Raw genomic sequence first — 18,074 nt, 5'->3', positions numbered from 1 at the left:
CCATTTTGGAAAATAGACCCCCCAAGGAACTTATCTAGATATGCGGTGAGAACTTTGAATGCCCAAGTGCTTCACAGAAGTTTATAATGCATAGTAGTGAAAATAAAAAATATTTTTTTTTCCCACAAAAAAGATTTTTTTAGCCCCCAAATTTTTATTTTCACAAGGGTAACAGGAGAAATTGGACCCCAAAAGTTGTTGTCCAATTTATCCCGAGTACGCTGATGCCCCATATGTGGAGGTAAACCACTGTTTGGGCGCACGGCAGAGCTCAGAAGGGAGGGAGCACCATTTGACTTTTTTAGCGCAAAATTGGCTGTCGTGTTTGGAGACCCCCCTGATGTACCTAAACAGTGGAAACCCCCAAATTATAACTCCAACCCTAACTCCAACACACCCCTAACCCTAATCTTAACCCGATCCATAATCCTAATCACAACCCTAACGATAATCACAACCCTAACCCCAAAACAGCCCTAATCTCAACCCTAACCATAACCCTAATCAAAACCCTAAATCCAACACACCCCTAACCCTAATCCCAAACGTAACCCTAATCCCAACCCTAATCCAAACCCTAATCCCAACTCTAACCCTAACTTTAGCCCCAACCCTAACTTTAGCCCCAACCCTAACTTTAGCCCCAACCCTAACTTTAGCCCCAACCCTAACCATAACTTTAGCCCCGTCGTCACAAAAAAGTTCAATGTAACCTTTTTTTTGTACGTCGCGTCCGCCATTTCCGCGCATGCGTGGCCGTAACTCTGCCCCCTCCTCCCCAGGACATAGACTGGGCAGCGGATGCGTTGAAAAACTGCATCCGCTGCCCACGTTGTGCACAATTTTCACAACGTGCGTCGGTACGTCGGGCCGACGCATTGCGACCGCCCCGTACCGACGCAAGTGTGATAGAAGCCTAAGGCTACTTTCACACTAGCGTCGTACTCGGCCCATCGCAGTGTGCCGGGCCGACGTACCGACGCTAGCGTTGTAAGCGCCGCACAACGGGTGCAGCGGATGCTGTTTTTTCAACGCATCCGCTGCCCCATTGTGAGGGGAGGCGGGGGCAGAGTTCCGGCCGCGCATGCGCGGTCGGAAATGGCGGACACGTCGCACAAAAAAGTTACATGTAGCTTTTTTTGTGCCGACGGTCCGCCAAAGCACGACGCATCCGTCGCACGACGGATGCGACATGTGGCAATCCGTCGCAATGCGTCGCTAATGCAAGCCAATGGAGAAAAAACGCATCCTGCAAGCACTTTTGCAGGATGCGTTTTTTCTCCGACGCATTGCGACGGAAGCCAAAAAACGCTAGTGTGAAAGTAGCCTAACCCTAACCCTAGCCCTAACCCTAAATTTAGCCCCAACCCTAACCCTAACTCTAACCCTAACTCTAACCCTAACCCTAACCCTAACTCTAACCCTAACTCTAACCCTAACTCTAACCCTAACCCTAACTCTAACTCTAACTCTAACCCTAACTCTAACCCTAACCCTAACTCTAACCCTAACCCTAACCCTAATTTTAGCCCCAACTCGTCTTCTCCTGCCGGCCGGCAGATGGCGGGCGCACTGCGCATGCGCCCGCCATAAGGAAAAAGCCGGCTGGCAGGAGAAGACAGAAGAGGACCCAGGGACACCGGGTGAGTATGATAGGGTCCCCGAATCTCCCTATTTCTCTGTCTTCTGATGTGTGATCACATCAGAGGACAGAGAAATACAGATCGCTTTTTTTTTCTTTTTTTTTTTTTGCGGTCGCCGGTAAACTGTTAATTACCGGCGATCGCAAAACAGGGGTCGGTGCAAACCGACCCCGATCATGTTCTTTGGGGTCTCGGCTACCCCCGGCAGCCGAGACCCCAAAGATCTTTCGGTTGCCGGGCGGCGGGCGTACTGCGCGTGCGCCCGCCATTTGTTCCCGGAAAAAAGATGGCGGCGCCCATGGGGACCCACGAGGAGCACCGGGGGAGGTAGGTAAGTATCGGGGGGCTATTGGGGGCCATCGGGGACCCTATTTCTCTGTCCTCCGATGTGCGATCACATCGGAGGACAGAGAAATTAAACGGCACATCGCATTTTTTTTTTTTGTTGCGACCGCCGGTAAACGGTTAATTACCGGCGATCGCAACTCGGGGGTCGGTAAAAAACCCCCAAATCATGTTCTCTGGGGTCTCGGCTACCCTCGGCAACCGAGACCCCAGAGAAAATCCGACTCTGGGGGGCGCTATTCACTTTTTCCACAGCGCCGTTAATTAACGGCGCTGTGGTTTAAGTACCTTTAGCAGCCGCCGTTAAAAGGCGTATCGGCGGTCGTTAAGGGGTTAAAACTGTTGCACAGTACAGTATACATTGTTTATTTTTTGGGGTGGGGATCAGTCTATATGGACTTTGAGTTCGACTGTGACCACAGAGACAAGCTATTGGAAGAGTCCAAAAGCTGACTTTAGTTACGTAGGAAGGATCTCTGTCTAGGTTACATAAAGGTTAATGAAAAAGGTTTGACCTTGAATCTCATTTTGAATGGGTGATGTGACCCAACTAATGGGAATGACCTGATCGGACACAATTGAGGACTGACCATGAAACATTCTTTAGTGCTGCCTGGTAAATGACCACTTTTCCAGCATAAATCAGCCATATGACAAGCAGATTTTTAACCACAGTATCTGCAATTCTTTTATACAATTCAGCTGTCCCTGTCCATTTTCTTTTACAACTCATGAGCTCTGCATTATGAAGTATTCTCTTAAACACAGAAGCGTTCCTCACAGGCATAGACGGTGAATGCATAACTACTTAGCATGAGTGTACATGGAAAAGTGATTTTACTTGCAAGGTAGTAGTCTCCAGAGACATGAAGCCATTTCCTAAATCGTTCCTAAAATGGTTTAAAAGAATAAACCATATTTATTGCCTATTGCTACCAGAGATGAGCTTGCAATTCTTAAAGGGAACCTGTCACCCCCAAAATGGAAGCTGAGCTAAGCCCACCAGCATCAGGGGCTTATCTACAGCATTCTGTAATGCTGTAGATAAGCCCCCGATGTATCCTGAAAGATGAGAAAAAGAGGTTAGATTATTCTCACCCAGGGGCGGTCCCGCTGCGGTCCGGTCCGATGGGTGTCACGGTCCGGCGCCTCCCATCTTCTTCTTGTCTTCACGCTGCGGCTCCAGCGCAGGCGTACTTTGCCCTGTTACGGGCAGAGCAAAGTACTGCAGTGCGCAGTTGCTGGGCCTCTCTGACCTTTCCTGGAGCCTGCGCATTGCAGTACTTTGCTCTGCCCTCAACAGGGCAGACGAAGTATGCCTGCGCTGCAGCGTGAATACAAGAGGACGTCATAGTAAGAAGATGGGAGGCACCGGACCATGATGCCCATAGGATCGGACCACCCGCGTGAGTATAATCTAACCTCTTTTTCTCATCTTTCAGGATACATCGGGGCTTAGCTCATCTTCGATTTTGGGGTGACAGGTTACCTTTAAAGGGAATGTGTCACCCCGTGACACTTTTAAGCTATGACTATGGGCATACAGGTAATAGAATGGTTAAACCAGTCTTACCTGTATGCCTCAGCTGTGGTCTAGGTGTGGAGAAATGCACTTTTAATATTTTATGTTAATGATTTATTTTAGGCTCTGGGGCATGTGGTGCCTGGAAGAAATCCCTGCATCCTGTCTTCATTACAATATCACCCCCTTCCCATGAACATCACACTGATCTGTGGCGTGCAGTTGAAGCCACAATCCAGCGCCATCCACTTATGGGTACCTTATTTGCAGTTTTAATAGCAAGGTCTTCATCCTGCTTGACATAAAAGATTAAACGTGCATTTCTCAACTTCTAAACCACAGCTATGAGGCATTTAGGTAAGACTAGATTAACCATTCTATTACCTGTATGCCCATAGAAATAGCTTAAAAGCATCCCAGGGGTGACAGATTCCCTTTAAATTGCTCTAGGTAAAATTAAAGCCATGACTGGTTGCTATGGGCAACAGAATTTTTTTAGGCAAGCTTCGTAAGCCCGCCTCAATATATTCAACATACATTGGCCATCCTGGAAAAATTATGGTATTTTGAGGGACTACTGTATAAACGAGTATAAGCCATTAAAAAATAATGTATAGGTTTTTGTGCAAGCCTTGTGAATACATTTTAGGTGAGATGCCATTTTTGCCATGTTGATTACTTCTTACTTTCTGGCATTATTCCTTTAATGGAGGCTACATCGCCCAAAATGTCTCTATCTTAGCAGAAGGTGAAGACTCAACATAATGCACATGGCTTGTGTCACAAGCCTATTTTGATTCAGCAGTGAAATCAATGACCTAGACTAGCTGTCCACTAACACTACATTGAGTCACTGTATTGTACGTGATGCAGCTTCCGTCTTTCCTGCTTGTGATAGGTTTCACCCTGTGAGCTTTTACAAGTTAAAAGTGGGGAATACTGGATAGCATACAAGGAGATTCAGCACACATCACCTATATATGTACACAGGTGGTGTGAGTTAGGGTTCAAGGGTTGCAAGTGCAACTAACCACTTTATTAATTGACCTACTTGATTCTCCACCTTTATCTTCAGCTGCATGGAGGACATGCAAAAGAAATAAAGAGACTGGAGCTGTGTGGGAGTAGGAAGCCTGAAGGGAGATTTTGGGAAATGTAGTTTACATTGGTCACAATGGGCAGCTCTAATGTACCATCCACTTCACACTGAACAGAAAGAAGCTAGATGTAGAAAATTATGTAAGAAACTGGCCAGTGAGGAACTGAGGGCATGGCTTACTTTAGAGCCCTTATATGCTGCAGGGAGATTGAAAAAAACTGGGATAACCCCCTATGTAACAACCAATAAGGCTAGGACATCATGCACGCACTGCAGTCCAAAAAGAATCTAACAGGATCTGCATATTACCCTATATCAAATGCGCTTGTCAGCCTGTAACCCTACAGTTCCTCTGGAGAAAGCCTGAGGACATCCACCTGGTGTCAGAGCGGTGGTGGTGGCGACACATGCTTAGTCCCATATCCTGGAACCTGTTGCACTGCTGCTAGGGTGCAGGCCCTGCTCGAAGCAGCTTCTTACTAGCACAGTAGGTGTTCGGAGGAGAAATCAAAAGCATGGCTGGAGTGCACATGTAACATTCAGAGACTGCCTTTTTTTTCATTATTCCAACGGAACAATACTAATTAACTGTAAATATCTTATTGTTGAGGAATTTAATTTGTGGTGGAATTAAGGTGTGCTAAACATTTTAGATGGGGGTGGCGGGTGCTAGCTTGTGGCAAGAGCTGCAGTATCTGCTACAGCACATTCCATAGATTATCAAGCCGCCCACCCCATTGGCTGTGAGAGGCTTCACCATGGTAAAGGGGTGAGCCAGCGAGAAACTCACGTGTATCAGCAGCAGACTTGCTGCTTCAATGACCGGCCCCACACAGGCTCTGCATGCTGCACATTATAGAGGTGTATTACCAAGCCAAGCATATTTAGCAAGTCACAGCCCTTGTGCAAGGGCTAAGGCTGCACTGTGGTTTGTTCCTTTGTACACATATCCTTCGAACTGCACCATGCTATGGAGAATGTTGACACTATATACAAATTCTCATGCCAGGCATGACACCGGTAATACAAGGTTGCCATTACTTGCACAGCACCATGCTGAAGAGAAGCCAGGTTTTAGGGACATCAAAAGCCACTGTGCCAGTTTGCTACTGGGTAGTAAGAGCATTGCGTCTATGGTGACATTTATTATGCTTACTTATGCAGCACTATCATATTCCGCAGCGCTTCACAGACATCGCTGTCCCCACTGGGGCTCACAATTACCCATCGGTATGTTTTTAGGATTTGTGAGGAAACCCACGCAGACATAGGGAGAACATGCAAACTCCTTGCAGATTTTGTCCTTGGTGGGATATGAACCCAGGACTCCAGAGCTGCAAAAAGCTATAGTGCTAACCACTGAGCCACCGTGCTGTGACCAATTGAAAGGATGCACGAAGCAGACAAGATTCATTCACAATACTTGGATTTAATAGGCCCCATTCACAACAGATGGTTTGGCCAGCAGATCTACCAACTCCTCCGTACCGTGCTGTCCGCAAAAGATCTGCTTCCAGATTCCTTTGCTGGCAGGCTTACCTTGCGAAGAACAAAAGGATCTGCAATCCAAAATCAGACATGTCAGATCCTTACTTCTTCCCCATCATCTGTTAGGGACCAGAGACCATCAGCTGGTTTGTGTAATGGGGGGGCCCTCACAGCAGAATATGTCTCACTTACATTAAAGGGGATGTTCATTACTAGATAACCCCAGCACGATAATTTCAGTACCAATTAAAATAAAAACCGTGGCTACACATTTTCTGTTTCGGCATCTTTCCAGGAATGTCAGTGCCACTGTTCCCAGAGAGTGACGTCAGTAAATTACGGCTGCAGCTCATCAATATTTCATTGGAGTGGACGCCCGCCCTAATAAAACCGTAAAGGCCGCTGAGCGAACCCCTTGCATACCAGCTTATGTAATCATTGCCACCATCAGTGGTGGGCAGCACAAGTAGTAACATGTAACTCTGCACTCAGTAGCATATAGATAATAGCACTGCAGAGGTAATCTGCCGCCAGCAGGACAGGCTCTTCAAATGAATGACTCTAGGCCTGCTCACTGGACAGGGGCTACACAGGGGACCACCTTTCTTCACTTGTCCCTTATAAGGGCAATGTGGAGAAGGAAGCCATTAGGCAGCGTGTGCAAATGAAGCACATAATGTGGAAGTGTGTGGTAGGCAGAAGGGTCACAGCCACACCCTCCCCACAGTGAGGCACGCAGCACAACGGGGAGAGGGCAAGATACGCACACCCCTCATAGGGGCAGCAGGAGCGGGGAAGGGCAAGACACGCCACAACCCCACAGGGGCAGCAGGAGCGGGGAAGGGCAAGACATGCACACACACCCCACGGGGCAGCAAGACGCACCACCCCCAACAGGGGCAGCAGGAGTGGGGAAGGGCAAGACATGCACACCCACCCCACGGGGCAGCAAGACCGGGGAAGGGCAAGACGCACCACCCCCAACAGGGGCAGCAGGAGCGGGGAAGGGCAAGACATGCACACCCACCCCACGGGACAGCAAGACCGGGGAAGGGCAAGACGCACCACCCCCAACAGGGGCAGCAGGAGCGGGGAAGGGCAAGACATGCACACCCACCCCACGGGGCAGCAAGACCGGGGTAGGGCAAGACGCACCACCCCCAACAGGGGCAGCAGGAGCGGGGAAGGGCAAGACATGCACACCCACCCCACGGGGCAGCAAGACCGGGGAAGGGCAAGACGCACCACCCCCAACAGGGGCAGCAGGAGCGGGGAAGGGCAAGACATGCACACCCACCCCACGGGGCAGCAAGACCGGGGTAGGGCAAGACGCACCACTCCCAACAGGGGCAGCAGGAGCGGGGAAGGGCAAGACATGCACACCCACCCCACGGGGCAGCAAGACCGGGGAAGGGCAAGACGCACCACCCCCAACAGGGGCAGCAGGAGCGGGGAAGGGCAAGACATGCACACCCACCCCACGGGGCAGCAAGACCGGGGAAGGGCAAGACGCACCACCCCCAACAGGGGCAGCAGGAGTGTGGAAGGGCAAGACATGCACACCCCCCTCCCACGGGGCAGCAAGACAGGGAAGGACAAGACGCACACACACCCCACGGGGCAGCAAGACCAAGGGAGAGCAAGACACGCTCACAACCATCAGGCAACACGACCGGGGGAGGGCAACATGCACCACACTCCCCCCTTAGGGGCAGCAGGACACGCTCACCCCCCTCAGGCAACACGTGTTCCCCCCCACAAGGAACACGACCGGGGGAGGGCAACATGCGCCCCCCTCCCCTCAGGGGCAGCAGGATCAGGGAAGGGAAACCCGAGCACACACACACCCTCAGGGGCAGCAGGATCGGAGAAGGGCAACAAGAGCACCCCCCAGGAGCAGCAGGACCAAGGGAGAGCAGGACACGCCCACCCACGCAACCACGACCAGGGGAAAGCAACACAGCCAGGGGTAAGGAGTGCACATACCACCTCAGAGGCAGCACAGCTGGGGAAGGTGGACAGGGGCACACATCACCTCAGGGGTAGCACAGCTCGGGGGGGGGGGGGGGACAAGGAGGGCGCACATGCTCAGTGGCAGCACTGCTGGGGAAGGGCACACGTGCCACCCCAGGGGCAGCACAGCTGGGGAAGGGGGACGGGGAAGGGGGACGGGGAAGGGGGACGGGGAAGGGGGACGGGGAAGGGGGACGGGGAAGGGGGACGGGGAAGGGGGACGGGGAAGGGGCACATGCCACCTCAGGGGCAGCACAGCTGGGGAAGGGGGACGGGGAGGGCGCACATGCCACCTCAGGGGCAGCACAGCTGGGGAAGGGGAGGGCGCACATGCCACCTCAGGGGCAGCACAGCTGGGGAAGGGGGACGGCGCACATGCCCCCTCAGGGGCAGCACAGCTGGGGAAGGGGGACGGGGAGGGCGCACATGCCCCCTCAGGGGCAGCACAGCTGGGGAAGGGGGACGGGGAGGGCGCACATGCCCCCTCAGGGGCAGCACAGCTGGGGAAGGGGGACGGGGAGGGCGCACATGCCACCTCAGGGGCAGCACAGCTGGGGAAGGGGGACGGGGAGGGCGCACATGCCACCTCAGGGGCAGCACAGCTGGGGGAGGGGGACGGGGAAGGGGGACGGGGAGGGCGCACATGCCACCTCAGGGGCAGCACAGCTCGGGGAGGGCGGCATGGACACACCTCACCAGCAGCACAGCCGAGGATGAGTAGCATGGAGGAGCACAGCACACCTGGGGAGGGCGCGGACTGTGAAGCCCTGTGTTACCGCCATGCTATACATCGCCTTGAGGAGCTGTAACCACGAATGAATGAAAGTCACGGAATAAAGCCGCGTACTCCTCCACAGCGGCCGACTGTAACGTCATCTAGAGAAACAAAATGGCTGGTCGGCTGTGCCCGCCAGCGGAGATGTCAGCGCCCCCTCCCCCATGCCGCAGAGCACATGGGCGGCCTTCAGCACTGAGGAGCCGCGGTAGGCGCCCGCCGCCGGGCCATCTGCTCACCTTGGGATGTCCCGAAGGTCTCCGGATCCTTTGCTCTCATCCTGCTGGCTGAACCAGACCTCCAGCAGCTTCTCCGTACCTTCAAAGAAGTGCGCGCCGCTCTCCTCCATCTCCCCGGCAGCCGGAGACCCACCAACAACGCAGAAAATAACGAGAAACGGAAAACAGATATCTGCTCAATCACTTTCCTCCCGCGGCAGACTGGGCGAGCTTTCTCTTTTGGTAAAAAACGGTTAAGAATGAAATGATTCTAGAATATTCGTAGTGTTTCGCTTATTCCTTGGCGTGCGGAAGGTTCTGTGAGGTGTTAGGCTTTGTAGTAGATGTTGGGTGTTTCTTTATGTGATGGATATAGTGAGTTTCTCCGGTACAGTCTCTTATTTCCCGTTATATCGATTCCCCTGTTACAGAGAACACGGTTGAGCGAGCGCTAGCTAATATCGCCGGCCATACTGTGTAAAGCGGCAAGAAGGGGGCGAACGAATGCTTATATACCCGGGAGGCGGCGACACTGATGACGTGACCGCTGGGTTGAGGGAACAGCCTATCAGCTGAAGAAAGGCAAGACGGGGCGCACGTCAGCAGTGTAAGCCCCGCCCAGAAGCTCTAAAGCCGAGATAAACGGCTATGCAGGGGTGGGCGGGGCGCAGGCGTGCTGGAGGGCGGAGGAGAGAGCGCAGAGAATGTCCGGGGACACGTGTGTGTCGTTCTCGGCTGAGCAGCCGCATATCTGTACAGCAGTCTGTGGGGCCATTCTGTGCCTCAGTTTATATGAATGTATGCACTGAACAGAAAGAAAACGGTGGCATGTGTCATCAGCTGCCAGGTTATCAGGCCCCTGTCATGTGGTGGCACACAGCCTGTATGTAATGACATGGCATAGGACTGCCAGGTTATCATGCCCCTGTCATGTGGTGGCACACAGCCTGTATGTAATGACATGGCATAGGACTGCCAGGTTATCATGCCCCTGTCATGTGGTGGCACACAGCCTGTATGTAATGACATGGCATAGGACTGCCAGGTTATCATGCCCCTGTCATGTGGTGGCACACAGCCTGTATGTAATGACATGGCATAGGACTGCCAGGTTATCGGGCCCCTGTCATGTGGTGGCACACAGCCTGTATGTAATGCCCTGACATAACCTAGCAGTCCTATCGGGCCCCTGTCATGTGGTGGCACACAGCCTGTATGTAATGACATGGCATAGGACTGCCAGGTTATCAGGCCCCTGTCATGAGGTGGCACACAGCCTGTATGTAATGACATGGCATAGGACTGCCAGGTTATCAGGCCCCTGTCATGTGGTGGCACACAGCCTGTATGTAATGACATGGCATAGGACTGCCAGGTTATCAGGCCCCTGTCATGTGGTGGCACACAGCCTGTATGTAATGCCCTGACATAGGACTGACATAGGACTGCCAGGTTATCATGCCCCTGTCATGTGGTGGCACACAGCCTGTATGTAATGACATGGCATAGGACTGCCAGGTTATCGAGCCCCTGTCATGTGGTGGCATGCAGCCTGTATGTAATGACATGGCATAGGACTGCCAGGTTATCGGGCCCCTGTCATGTGGTGGCACACAGCCTGTATGTAATGACATGGCATAGGACTGCCAGGTTATCAGGCCCCTGTCATGTGGTGGCACGCAGCCTGTATGTAATGACATGGCATACAATCATGGCCAAAAGTATTGACACCCCTGCAATTCTGTCAGATAATACTCAGTTTCTTCCTGAAAATGATTGCAAACACAAACTCTTTGGTATTATTATCTTCATTTAATTTGTCTTAAATGAAAAAAACACAAAAGAGAATGAAGCAAAAAGCAAAACATTGATCATTTCACACAAAACTCCAAAAATGGGCCAGACAAAAGTATTGGCACCCTCCGCCTAATACTTGGTTGCACAACCTTTAGCCAAAATAACTGCGACCAACCGCTTCCGGTAACCATCAATGAGTTTCTGACAATGCTCTGCTGGAATTTTAGACCATTCTTCTTTGGCAAACTGCTCCAGGTCCCTGATATTTGAAGGGTGCCTTCTCCAAACTGCCATTTTTAGATCTCTCCACAGGTGTTCCATGGGATTCAGGTCTGGACTCATTGCTGGCCACCTTAGAAGTCTCCAGTGCTTTCTCTCAAACCATTTTCTAGTGTTTTTTGAAGTGTGTTTTGGGTCATTGTCCTGCTGGAAGACCCATGACCTCTGAGGGAGACCCAGCTTTCTCACACTGGGCCCTACATTATGCTGCAAAATTTGTTGGTAGTATTCAGACTTCATAATGCCATGCACACGGTCAAGCAGTCCTGTGCCAGAGGCAGCAAAGCAACCCCAAAACATCAGGGAACCTCCGCCATGTTTGACTGTAGGGACCGTGTTCTTTTCTTTGAATGCCTCTTTTTTTCTCCTGTAAACTCTATGTTGATGCCTTTGCCCAAAAAGCTCTACTTTGCCTCATCTGACCAGAGAACATTCTTCCAAAACGTTTTAGGCTTTTTCAGGTAAGTTTAGGCAAACTCCAGCCTGGCTTTTTTATGTCTCGGGGTAAGAACTGGGGTCTTCCTGGGTCTCCTACCATACAGTCCCTTTTCATTCAGACGCCGATGGATAGTACGGGTTGACACTGTTGTATCCTCGGACTGCAGGGCAGCTTGAACTTGTTTGGATGTTAGTCGAGGTTCTTTATCCAACATCCGCACAATCTTGCGTTGAAATCTCTTGTCAATTTTTCTTTTCCGTCCACATCTAGGGAGGTTAGCCACAGTGCCATGGGCTTTAAACTTCTTGATGACACTGTGCACAGTAGACACAGGAACATTCAGGTCTTTGGAGATGGACTTGTAGCCCTGAGATTGCTCATGCTTCCTCACAATTTGGTTTCTCAAGTCCTCAGACAGTTCTTTGGTCTTCTTTCTTTTCTCCATGCTCAATGTGGTACACACAAGGACACAGGACAGAGGTTGAGTCAACTTTAATCCATGTCAGCTGGCTGCAAGTGTGATTTAGTTATTGCCAACACCTGTTAGGTGCCACAGGTAAGTTACAGGTGCTGTTAATTACACAAATTAGAGAAGCATCACATGATTTTTCGAACAGTGCCAATACTTTTGTCCACCCCCTTTTTTATGTTTGGTGTAGAATTATATCCAATTTGGCTTTAGGACAATTCTTTTTGTGCTTTTTCATTTAAGACAAATTAAATGAAGATAATAATAACAAATAATTTGTGTTTGCAATCATTTTCAGGAAGAAACTGAGTATTATCTGACAGAATTGCAGGGGTGTCAATACTTTAGGCTATGACTGTAGGACTGCCAGGTTATCAGGCCCCTGTCATGTGGTGGCACACAGCCTGTATGTAATGACCTGGCATAGGACGGAGACTGGAAGCTCGGTGTGATGTCCACGTTCCCCACGGCGCACACCTACAGAACCTAAAATCCTCTTAGGCCACAATCACACACTCCGTATTTTACCTCTGTATCTGTAAGCCTATGGGTACGTGCACACGTTGCGGATTTGCCTGTGGAATTTTCTGTGCAGATTTCATGTGTGTTTTAGGCTAAGTTCACACGTTGCAGAATTTCCGCGGAAATTTCCGCGGCAATTCTGCGCCTCCTGCTGCGGGTATATCGCATGCAGAATTAGCATGCATGTACCCGCAGAAAACTAGCGTTTTGCAAGCATAATTAGCTTGCAGAATGCTAGAGTTTTCCAAGCGATCTGTAGCATCACTTGGAAAACTGACTGACAGGTTGGTCACACTTGTCAAACATAGTGTTTGACAAGTGTGACCAACTTTTTACTATAGATGCAGCCTATGCATCATCTATAGTAAAAGATGGAATGTATAAAAATAGTTAAAAAAATAAAAAACATGGTTATACTCACCTGCAGACCTCAGCGGCGTCCGTTCCTATAGCTGGAGTGCAGTGAAGGGCCTGTGATGACGTCACTGTCTTGTGATTGGTCGCGTGAGTCACATGAGCGGTCACGCGACCAATCACAAGACAGTGACGTCATCACAGGTCCTGAACCACATCATCTATAGGAACGGAAGAGAGAGCATGCACCGGAGAGGCGGGAACACTTCGGGGGCCATCAGACGGTGAGTATGTGACTATTTTTTATTTTAATTCTTTATTTTTTACCAATTATATGGTGCCCAGTCCGTGGAGGAGAGTCTCCTCTCCTCCACCCTGGGTACCAACCGCACATGATCTGCTTACTTCCCGCATGGTGTGCACAGCCCCGTGCGGGAAGTAAGCAGATCAATCCACTCCTATGGGTGCAGAATCGCCGCGATTCCGCAATTTTAATGAACATGCTGCGTTTTTTTCTGGAATGCGATTCCGCTCAGGAAAAAAATGCAGCATGTGCACAAAAAATGCGGAATGCATTCTATTACATAGGATGCTTAATGTAAGCGTTTTTTTCGCGGTTTTATAGCGTTTTTATAGCGAAAAAACGCGAAAAATATGCTACGTGTGCACACAGCCTTACCCCTGCGTATTTCTGTTATGGAATGGGTGCAGAAACACTGCAGATCCGCACAAAAAATTGACATGCTCCTTCTTTTAATCCGCTGCGTTTTCCGTGCAGAATTTTATGCACCATTAGCACAGCATTTTTTTGCCATTGATTTACATTGTAGTCTCACTTGTGGATCTGCAGCGTTTCTGCACGGAAAAAACACGGATGCGCAGGAAATCTGCAACACATGCACATAGCCTAAACCAGGAGTGGATGATAATACAGAGGTGGTGCATATGTTTCTATTCTACTGTTCCACTGATTGTTCCTTGGTTTTGGCATACACCTACTGAGGTAAAATACTGAATGTTTTTTCCAGGATTTCAGAAACGTTGCAAGTGGCTACTTTCACACTAGCGTTAACTGCATTACGTCGCAAATCCGTTTTTTTGCCGAAAAAACAGATGCGTCAAAAAAGTGAAAAACGGTGACAAACGTATGCCACGCATCCAGCATTTCGACGGATCCGTCGCAAATCCGCTAAACGTTTCCGTCGAAAATACTGGATGCGTTGCATACGTTGCATACGTTTTACCATCCGTTGCATCCGTTTTTCCGACGGATCCGTTTTTAAAATGGGAGGCTCCCAAATTTGATTGGCTACTGGAAAATTTGAAAAACTATATAGTTACTGTTTTTACAGCCCATCTTTGAGGGTTTTAGTTTTGTGGCAGCGATGGAAGGTGTTCTTGGGAGGATTGCTAGTTTGGTTACCGACGTTATCTTTGAGACGAATCGCCTGGATATCATAGTACGGGAGAAGGAGGCGGCAGCGGAAAGGCGTAGGATGCTTCTGCAGGAACGGAGACGGAGACGACTGTGGATTCATCCGATTAATGAACTACGGATGACCCGGGGTGTCCAGTCCACTCTGTACCTGGAGTTGCGGCACAATCCACACAAATTCCACAACTACGTGCGGATGAGGATTGAACATTTTGATTTTTTGCTTGCAAAAATGGAGAATGTCATCCGAAGACAGGACACAAGGATGAGGCTTGCCATCACACCGGCGGAGCGGCTGATGGTGATCCTGCGGTAAGCCTCTTTTTTTTATGTCATTGCTCATATTTAATGTTACATTTAGTGTTGAGCATTCCGATACCGCAAGTATCGGGTATCGGCCGATACTTGCGGGTATCGGAATTCCGATACCGAGATCCGATACTTTTGTGGTATCGGGTATCGGTATCGAAACAACATTAATGTGTAAAATAAAGAATTAAAATAAAAAATATTGCTATACTCACCTCTCCGACGCAGCCTGCACCTTACCGAGGGAACCGGCAGCGTTGTTTGCTTAAAATTCGCGCTTTAACTTCCTTAAGTGAAGTCCCGGCTTGTGATTGGTCGCGCGCCGCCCATGTGGCCGCGACGCGACCAATCACAGCAAGCCGTGACGTAATTTCAGGTCCTTCAGGATTTTAAAATTACGTTCCGGCGTTGTGATTGGTCGCGTCGCGATGCGACCAATCACAAGCCGTGACGTCACGGGAGGCCTGACAAGCGCGCATTTTAAAATGCGCGCGTGTCCAGCCTCCCGTGACGTCACGGCTTGTGATTGGTCGCGTCGCCCATGTGACCGCGACGCGACCAATCACAACGCCGGAACGTAATTTTAAAATCCTGAAGGACCTGAAATTACGTCACGGCTTGCTGTGATTGGTTGCGTCGCGGTCACATGGGCGACGCGACCAATCACAAGCCGTGACGTCACGGGAGGCTGGACACGCGCGCATTTTAAAATGCGCGCTTGTCCTGCCTCCCGTGACGTCACGGCTTGTGATTGGTCGCATCGCGACGCGACCAATCACAACGCCGGAACGTAATTTTAAAATCCTGAAGGACCTGAAATTACGTCACGGCTTGCTGTGATTGGTCGCGTCGCGGCCACATGGGCGGCGCGCGACCAATCACAAGCCGGGACTTCACTTAAGGAAGTTAAAGCGCGAATTTTAAGCAAACAACGCTGCCGGTTCCCTCGGTAAGGTGCAGGCTGCGTCGGAGAGGTGAGTATAGCAATATTTTTTATTTTAATTCTTTATTTTACACATTAATATGGTTCCCAGGGCCTGAAGGAGAGTTTCCTCTCCTTCAGACCCTGGGAACCATCAGGAATACCGTCCGATACATGAGTCCCATTGACTTGTATTGGTATCGGGTATCGGTATCGGATTAGATCCGATACTTTGCCGGTATCGGCCGATACTTTCCGATACCGATACTTTCAAGTATCGGACGGTATCGCTCAACACTAGTTACATTACATGCTACAGACAATACTGCGCTGGCATACTGTGCACTATTTTCTGCAGCATGTAATTTTGGTTTTCTTGGCGGACATTCCACTGCTTTATTTAAATGTCATTGCTGATATTGAATGTTAGATAACAGACTGCAGAAAATACTGCGCTGAAATATTGCGTTGCATTTTCTGCAGTTTTTTTTTTAAAGTTTTTTGGGTTTGATGACATGCAACTGCTTTTTTTTCTTTCATTGGTCATTTTTAATGTTATATTACATGCTGCAGACAATACTGCGCTGGCATACTGCGCACTATTTTCTGCAGCATGTAATTTTGGTTTTCTTGGCGGACATTCCACTGCTTTTTTACACCGGTTTCATGCTGGTTTTAGGCCGGCGTCACACTGGCGAGTTTTACGGACGTAAGAGCGCAGAAACTACGTCCGTAAAACTCGCATTACATACGGCACAATTATTCTCAATGGGGCTGCTCCTATTAGCCGTATTTTACGGTTCAGTATTATACGGCTTTCTACGGCCGTACAAAATCGCAGCATGCTGCGTTTGTCAGCGTATTGCGCAAAAAAATCGCTAATGAAAGTCTATGGGGGCGAGAAAAATACGGATTCCACACGGACCTGCAGTGTGACTTGCGAGAAATACGCAGCGGTGTTAGTGAAAAGTCGGTAATTCAATTGCCGGCTTTTCATTTCTCCTGCACAAACCCGACAGGATATGAGACATGGTTTACATACAGTAAACCATCTCATATCCCCTTTTTTTTTGCATATTCCACACTACTAATGTTAGTAGTGTGTATGTGCAAAATTTCAGCGCTGTAGCTGCTGAAATAAAGGGTTAAATGGCGGAAAAAATTGGCGTGGGCTCCCGCGCAATTTTCTCCGCCAGAATGGTAAAGCCAGTGACTGAGGGCAGATATTAATAGCCAGGAGAGGGTCCATGGTTATTGGCCCCCCCGTGGCTAAAAACATCTGCCCCCAGCCACCCCAGAAAAGGCACATCTGGAAGATGCGCCTATTCTGGCACTTGGCCACTCTCTTCCCACTCCCTGTAGCGGTGGGATATGGGGTAATGAAGGGTTAATGCCACCTTGCTATTGGAAGGTGACATTAAGCCAGATTAATAATGGAGAGGCGTCAATTATGACACCTATCCATTATTAATCCAATTGTTGGAAAGGGTTAAAAAACACAGACACACACATGATTTAACAGTATTTTAATGAAATAAACACAGCGGTTGTTGTAATAATTTATTGTTCTCTCAATCCATCAGGAACACCCTCGCTTGGAAAAATAATAAACGCACAAGATACATACCTTCTGGTGAACCGTCTCGTCCCACGATGTAATCCATCTGAAGGGGTTAACTAATATTACAGGCAGGAGCCCTGCTAAATGCAGCGGTGCTCCGTGCCTGTAATCCCCGGCGAATGAATGAAATGTAGGTCATTGACCTACATTTCCTTCAGTCGCGGTGATGCGCCCCCTGGTGGATGTCCTCATATGACCTGGAGCGTGGGAAAAAGTTCCCAGGCTGCAGTTCATGAGAACATCCAGCAGGGGCGCATCACCGCGACTCAATGTAAGTACAGATCACTGCTTTCCTTTCAGCACCCGGGGATTACAGGCACGGAGCACAGCTGCATTAGCAGGTTCACCAGAAGGTATGTATCTTGTGCGTTTATTATTTTTCCAAGCGAGGGTGTTCCTGATGGATTGAGAGAACAATAAATTATTACAACAACCGCTGTGTTTATTTTATTAAAATACTTTTAAATCGTGTGTGTGTGTTTTTTAACCCTTTCCAACAATTGGATTAATAATGGATAGGTGTCATAATTGACGCCTCTCCATTATTAATCTGGCTTAATGTCACCTTCCAATAGCAAGGTGGCATTAACCCTTCATTACCCCATATCCCACCGCTACAGGGAGTGGGAAGAGAGTGGCCAAGTGCCAGAATAGGCGCATCTTCCAGATGTGCCTTTTCTGGGGTGGCTGGGGGCAGATGTTTTTAGCCACGGGGGGGCCAATAACCGTGGACCCTCTCCTGGCTATTAATATCTGCCCTCAGTCACTGGCTTTACCATTCTGGCGGAGAAAATTGCGCGGGAGCCCACGCCAATTTAACCCTT

At 49.6% G+C, this 18,074-nt stretch overlaps 1 protein-coding gene across 3 annotated transcripts in view; it reads right to left on the bottom strand.

The window, feature by feature from the left end:
• Positions 1-9,587, bottom strand: part of AMD1 (adenosylmethionine decarboxylase 1) — a 61,115-nt gene extending 51,528 nt beyond the window's left edge. For 2 of the 3 annotated variants that reach the window (XM_077289467.1, XM_077289469.1), the window contains exon 1: positions 9,125-9,587. In XM_077289467.1, the coding sequence (XP_077145582.1) occupies positions 9,125-9,234 (110 nt within the window). In that variant the 5' untranslated portion in view covers positions 9,235-9,587. Of the gene's footprint in view, positions 1-6,148; positions 6,174-9,124 lie in introns of those variants that run through there. The other variant, XM_077289468.1, reaches the window with a different exon arrangement.
• Between the last annotated feature and the right edge of the window lie 8,487 nt (positions 9,588-18,074).

The sequence above is a fragment of the Ranitomeya variabilis genome, chromosome 2 (assembly GCF_051348905.1).
Source record: "Ranitomeya variabilis isolate aRanVar5 chromosome 2, aRanVar5.hap1, whole genome shotgun sequence".
Classification (NCBI taxonomy): domain Eukaryota; kingdom Metazoa; phylum Chordata; class Amphibia; order Anura; family Dendrobatidae; genus Ranitomeya; species Ranitomeya variabilis.
The sequence above is the reverse complement of the archived record's forward strand: the minus strand, read 5'-3'. Positions and strand labels throughout refer to the sequence as shown.